Source organism: Glycine soja, chromosome 5 (assembly GCF_004193775.1).
Source record: "Glycine soja cultivar W05 chromosome 5, ASM419377v2, whole genome shotgun sequence".
NCBI classification, from domain to species: domain Eukaryota; kingdom Viridiplantae; phylum Streptophyta; class Magnoliopsida; order Fabales; family Fabaceae; genus Glycine; species Glycine soja.
In genome coordinates, this window is record NC_041006.1 from 34,559,767 (window position 1) to 34,566,273 (window position 6,507).

At 31.3% G+C, this 6,507-nt stretch overlaps 1 protein-coding gene across 2 annotated transcripts; it reads left to right on the top strand.

Annotated features, from left to right (window-relative positions):
- Window positions 1-2,628: 2,628 nt before the first annotated feature.
- Window positions 2,629-6,131, top strand: LOC114412696 (glycine-rich RNA-binding protein 4, mitochondrial-like). Of its 2 annotated transcripts, XM_028376695.1 has the most exons (5): window positions 2,629-2,861; window positions 5,288-5,362; window positions 5,412-5,413; window positions 5,488-5,586; window positions 5,685-6,131. In XM_028376695.1, the coding sequence occupies exons 1-5, from the start codon at window positions 2,720-2,722 to the stop codon at window positions 5,820-5,822; spliced, it is 456 nt and encodes a 151-aa protein (XP_028232496.1). In that variant the 5' UTR covers window positions 2,629-2,719; the 3' UTR covers window positions 5,823-6,131. The 2 variants fall into 2 exon arrangements, 1 of the variants encoding a protein (XP_028232496.1); XR_003666811.1 differs by lacking the exon at window positions 5,412-5,413 and having other exon boundaries at window positions 5,288-5,356; window positions 5,481-5,586.
- Window positions 6,132-6,507: the final 376 nt, after the last annotated feature.

Below are 6,507 nucleotides of genomic sequence, written 5' to 3' on the forward strand. Positions count from 1 at the left end.
TTATTTCATCCTTTAAAGAAAAAAGATAAAGATTTGATTAAATTAATCACTTTATCCAGAGAGGATTTCGAATTCTAATCTTTGAACCAATGTAAATTAGTAACTTAAACCCACAATTTCCAAATTCAGATTCAGATACATTATTTTTTTTTTTTCTAATTCCCATGGGCCATGAATCGTACTGTGATCCTGTGCCTGCTTTTGCTCTTGGTGTTTGCGTCCATGGTTGTTCTAGTTACTGGGTCCCACGTGGATATTTTTTTTTTCTATATTTTTGGGTCGCATGTTGGGAATTTTTTTCGTATGGCTTCTTCAGGTGGCAATGGAGAGGAGAGAATCTCAAAGTACACGAATTGAAGACATTGAGTATGATAACATACAAAATTCTCTACCAACATCTCAGTCTACATGAATTGGAGACATTGAGTCTAATGATACACAAAGTTCTCTCTCAATTACACGAATTAGAGACATTTAGTATGATGATACACAGTTCTCTCATAACGCCAAGGGCTGAAAGGGAACCTTGGTGATTGCAAGAAGTATAACTACTTTCTTTTGCCCCTAAAGCACATTTTGCTATGTGCTTGCTGGGGATGAAATTACAGGATCACAACGTGATTGTGCTATTTCTATAGAAGAATTGAAGAATGAGGAGTTAATTCAATCATTTGGAGTGTGTGTCCTTGAATTTCATTGGTTTTGTATTAATTCTTGATACTTGTCTGGTTTACCTTTACCGCAAGGAATTGTCAATTCCTATCAACTAGAATCACGTTATGGGGCTGGTTTATACAAGATTGATTGAGAAGAAAAATAAATGTTAATTGTTGTATTATTAGTTTTTGTTAGTGAGAGGACTTGACAAGGCATTAGGGCTTCATTTTTTTTACTGTTTGCTATACAAATAATAGAATACTAGCAATTGGCTTCATGGTTTGACATTACAAGTGTTTCCAACTTGCAATGATAATTCCACGTACAGTGTCTTTAATTTGTTGTGACTTACATTTTAACTGTTGGTCAAACTTTTATGCTTTATTGTTGTTGTATTTTTTTTAGGGAAAAAAGTATTAAACCCTTCTAAACTTTATTTCTTTTGTAAATAGACATTTTAAATTTTAATTTTTCCAAATTAATTTTTAAACTTTATATTTTTAGCAAATAGACCGTGAACTTTAAATTTATAATGGTTGATAGTTAAACTTTGATTTTCTTTCTTTTTTTTTAATAGACACTTTGAACTTTAATTGTAATTCAATTTATCTTTAAACGTTAATCATTCATTATTGTTTTTTGTTACAACTCATTTTTTATATTTAAAATATAACAAAGAGTATGAATTTAGGTGTCTATTTGCAAAAAGAGATGCATTTTAAAGATTAATTGAAACAATATTAAAGTTTGTGGTGCTACTTATAAAACAGATAATAAATTTTAAGGATCAATTCACACAAAATTAAAGTTTAGAATGTTAATTGAATACATGTTTTCTATTTCTTTACAAAGATTTTATTGCCTTTCTAAACTTAATGTTACTAGAGTGTTTGGTCCGTGCGATACACGGTTCGCTTTTATTTTTATTAACACAGTAAATTGACGATGACAAGTAAAACTAAAACTAAACGTTAATAAAATAAAATAAAAACGTGTCGTAACCGTGATAAACAGTTATACAAAAATGGTAATTAAAATCCAATAATTTCATAAATCATTCAACTTAAAAAACTGACATATTAAATCTAACGTTTTCAAATAGACTTTGAATTTTAGTTTTAGGTTCAAAATAATCTCAAAAAGAATTTAAATAAATTACAAAGTAAAAATATTGCAAAGTCTATTATTGCACGAGTAGGGAGGATACATGAGCAGATTTGAACTACTAGACATAAGTTCATGCACACAAGTGTTTGAGCCTTTCCAAAAAAAGAGTTCTCGAAAGATTTCTTAAATAAAGAAATTATTTTTTATAATTTCTTTTTTGTTGGAGTAAATTTATGTGACAATAAAAATTTCTTAAAATAAGATATGTATCTTTTATAAGAAATTGTTTCTTACCAATAAAAAATAATATTTATCTAGCACATAATAATATTATAATTAAATCATAATTAAATAAAAAAATTATAAAAGTGAGTTTTTTAAAAATTTTTAAAATTTTTTGCTATTGAAATAAAATTGTGTATGAATTTTTTTATGAGATTCTCGGAATCACAAAAATAATATGGAAAAAAAAACTTAAGAAACTCACTTAAAATTCTCATTAAAGATACTTTTAGTAATCATTTTAAAATCTTTTATCATAAGATAATATATATATATATATATATATATATATATATAACAAAGTGATTTTTAGACCATATGAACCTTTCCCTTACAAATATAACAATTAAGATAATCATGTTTATTTCTCCCAAAATAAGTGTGATTTTAGGTTATTTTACACGTGCAAATAAAAAAATTGTGAAGAGATGGAGTTTGAAAAATATTTTTGATAATATCAAATACTATATATTACAAAAATTTAAAGTTAACTAGAATTTTAGATTCTAAAACTTGATTTTCTTTTTCAAGAGAGGAATACTGCGCAAATAAATACTTTTGAGACTCATGACCCAAGATATTTAGATATTTAGATTTATTTGGAGTTTAGTTTAGAACAGGCTTGTCCTCTCTTAAACGAGGTCGTGTTTGCTTTTGAATTTGAAGTGATTTGATGACGATGGAGATGAATATGCTGGCTTCTTCGTTCACTGGTTATGCAAAACCCTTTGCAAGTGTAAACCCTTCTCTTCTTCCCTTCAGGGCTTCTTCTCTGCGCCATGACTACCCTCTTGCAAGCAAAATTGTTGTTAAAAGTAATATTCCTTTCTCTCCTTCTTACCCTTCAATTCTATTCAATGTAAACGTGTATTTGTGTATTTGTTGCATGCCCTTCTCGTTGTTAATTGTTCTAGTGTTGTTTGAGCCCTGTGAACACATACTCGGTTTAAAGTAGACACTTTTTCCTTGCAAAGTCGCAATTTTTATGCCAACCCTTGTTAATTTTCCACTCAATTTGCTGATATGGGTAATGTGTAGGAGAAAATATATAGAGATTGGTTTATTTGTTGCACTTGTTATATATCATCTCTTTATATAGCTTGTTTTACTTATGGATAAGAATCAATTTAGGTGTCAACAGCTATCTACCATTGCCAGCTTTAGGTAGTTTATGCTTTAAAAGAAATGTAGGCTGCTGAATTTTAGTTCCTTGGTGGGGATATCTAAGGTCAAGGGCATATGAAAATTGGAATATTAAGTGTTGAGTAAAACACCATTTTAGTCTCTAAAATATTTAAGGTCAGAGATGGTCAGTTAGTCCTAAATGATGAAAATCACCATTTTCATTCCTGCAAGATAAAAAAGTTGATCAATTTTCCTCCTTAAGCACAGTGATGGAAATGAAAAATTACATAATGATTGCTGGACGGTATGATAGTAGCCATAGGAAAGTAGTGTTATAATCTTTATAGCATTTAAAAGCCCTATATTGTTCCTAAGTCTGTTACTGTTATTGCCCGAAGTTTTATTATCTAAATGGGAAAAATACATTAGTGTTATACTGATATAAAATGGAGTACAATTCTGGTTGCCAGACATCTTCCTGCTTCTTCTCTCTATTCAATTTTGGGACTTTGGGGATTGAGATGGTCAGGGTTTAAGGTTTTAGGTGTAATTTATCTGCAGGATTGTGGCATCTTTAGATCGTGTAAAGTGTTATATGTTTCAGCATATATTTATGGTTTTCTTCCTAGCCTCTTTGCAAAGGTTCTTTAGTTGTCATGCTTAGGGACTAGAAGCACTATCAATCTGATTTCCATTTTGTTTATTTCTGTCATGAAAATCCTCATCTCCCAAATTTGTACTCTTCACTTTGTTCAGTATTCGTTAATTTACATTTATAAAATTGAACTATGTGCTGCAACATAGAGACAAATATTCATAAGATGTTGATGGGATTTTGACACATGTATATTAGATAAGAAAAAGGAAAAAGAAAAGTGGGCTGGAGAGGGTTTTGCCAAGGGAGTTCATATGCACATATTAGAGGAGAGGGAGGGGTCCTCTGATGAGTAAGAAGGAAATATTGGAGGGAAAGTGTAACAGAAATACAGAATCAGAAAGTACATGTGGCAGCAGGGTATTGGAGAGGGAAATTATGCAATGATGGGAAATAGTAAGAAACACATGAAGAGAAGGGTAAGAAAGGGGGGGTGGGGGATAAAAATACTTTAGGGATTACTTCAGGGGCCTAGGCCAACAGTGGCAGAGATTGTTTTCAGCTCTGATTTTATTTTCTTGCTTCCTTTTCTTCATTTTATTCTTTTTCTTCCCTTGTGATGGAGGTTTCTTCCTTGAGTACCATTTTACAGTGTTAGGAATCATAAGAAAGTGTGAAAATTGACAGTTATGTGAAAAGAGTAGCAACTACAAAGTAATCTATATCTCTCTCCTGTTACACAATCATCTGGAGGATAATAATTTATTCATCTATTCATCTGAGGTCTATCAAGTTAACACCATACTTTTTTTTTAATCGGCCAATGTTAGTTAGAATGCTAGTTTTGTTAGCAAAGGGGATTGAACCCGCGATCTTTTCCCTCTTCCCTTCTCCTTTAACCATCCAACCCACCTTATATCCCCAACACCATACTGATTTTCTGTTCAGAATAATTTTTTATTTAATTAGACGAATTTGACTTTACTTTAGCTGTTATATTATGTGCTTTTGACTTCTAAACATGAGTTCCAGTAACGTACAACATTTTTTTCCAAAGCACTAAGCATCTATCCAGATATCTATAAAAATTAAACGTGTCTTCTGGATTAAGTGATTGATTTAATGTACATCACCAAATTACTGAATGCCTCTTGCCCACATCCTGTCTATCAGGTATAATTTATGCAGCTGCACAGCACAGCAATAACTTTTTCCTGTCAATCTACCCATACTACCATTACATTGCAACAGTTTTCATCTACAGTACCATTTACTGATATTATTAGATGAACTTTAGATTTTGACTTTGCTTTCAATCTGCCTAATTCTGATCTATTGTTGGGTAGAGAATTTTCTTTACCATATGTAGTTCTTTAATTTTATTAGTGATCAATCTGCATGGTTGCACGTTCTTCTATTATTTTTCTCTTCTGATGTCTGCATGCCATGGAGGTGGATTTATATTAGTACCAGCTATTCCTTCATTTATATCAAGTTATACTTGCTCTTTTTTGGAAGCAGATTTACCATATTCTACCGGTGAGACTACTTTGCAGAAGGAATTTTCAAATTTTGGCAAGATAGCTGAAGGTAAATGCATGAATATTCACAATAAGTCACTATTCACTTTAGTATGAGACTTCAGTGGTTTACATAATGGATTTTAGTACCCTAACTCACGCCTCTTGGATCATGTATTTAATGCGTGATGCAGTTAGAAGGTTAAAGATATGAACACAAAAAGATCTAAGGGTATTGCTTTCATTCAATATACATGTCAAGATGATGCCATGCTTGCACTAGAAACCATGGATCAGAAGGTTCAAATTTCCATGATAAGCCTCATCCTTCTACTGTCAACCATGACATTGACAACTGAATGTTCCCTTTTAATTTTCTTTTTGTCCGTTTTGTACAGGATTTTTATGGTCGAACAATTGGCGTGGAAATTGCAAGACTGGGTTGGGATGATTTTGGTGCATCCCCAAGGGCCTCAGGACCCCCAAAGAAGTGGCATTTACCTGAGCAAGGGGAAGTGGTAGATTGCTGGTACTGATCAAATTCATTATTGAGTAAAGCTGTAGAAGAGAAAATGATGGAACAACAAATATCAAGTTATACAAGAATGGCTATACTATAGGATTGATGGAACATTATATTTTAGTAATAATATTGATGCAATACTGTAGTTCATGTGATCTCTCACGGTACTCTTCATTTTGGCACTAAATAAAATGTAGTCCTTCAGGAAATTAACTTTGATCAATCTGTAGAGCTCCTACAATTATAAATTTTACTATACTTGTAAGATTCCGATGATTTTCATTCATTAATTTTGAGTTACTACTCTACATTTGATGCTGTAGTTTGACAAATTGTCGTGTTTTCTTTGGTCTAGAACCTTAAACTAGATTTGCTTCTCGATCAAAAAATGTGACTTCTCATAGAGACGCAGGTAACAAATGGAGCCTCCATTCTCTAAACTTATCAATGCCCTAGGATTTGCATACTAAGCATCTGTAAGATTTGTTCTTTTAAACATAAGTTTGGTGATTTTTATAATAGAATTAAGAATAAGTTTAAAATTCTAAACTATAATTCCGATTATCAATTATAACTTCCTTAGAGTGATATATACTTAATTATTACTATTTTTACATTTTACATGAAAAACAAATTAAAGTATTAAAAAAAATAGCCTATTACCACATTTTACGTATCCATTTTACGTATCCATCTTT

Excerpts from the sequence above, each read along its gene's own strand:
- LOC114412696 (XM_028376695.1), top strand. The coding sequence starts at position 2,720 with ATGACGATGGAGATGAATATGCTGGCTTCTTCGTTCACTGGTTATGCA. Across the intron at positions 2,862-5,287 it reads AAGCAAAATTGTTGTTAAAA|ATTTACCATATTCTACCGGT; the intron begins GTAATATTCCTT and ends TTTTGGAAGCAG. Across the intron at positions 5,587-5,684 it reads TAGAAACCATGGATCAGAAG|GATTTTTATGGTCGAACAAT; the intron begins GTTCAAATTTCC and ends CGTTTTGTACAG.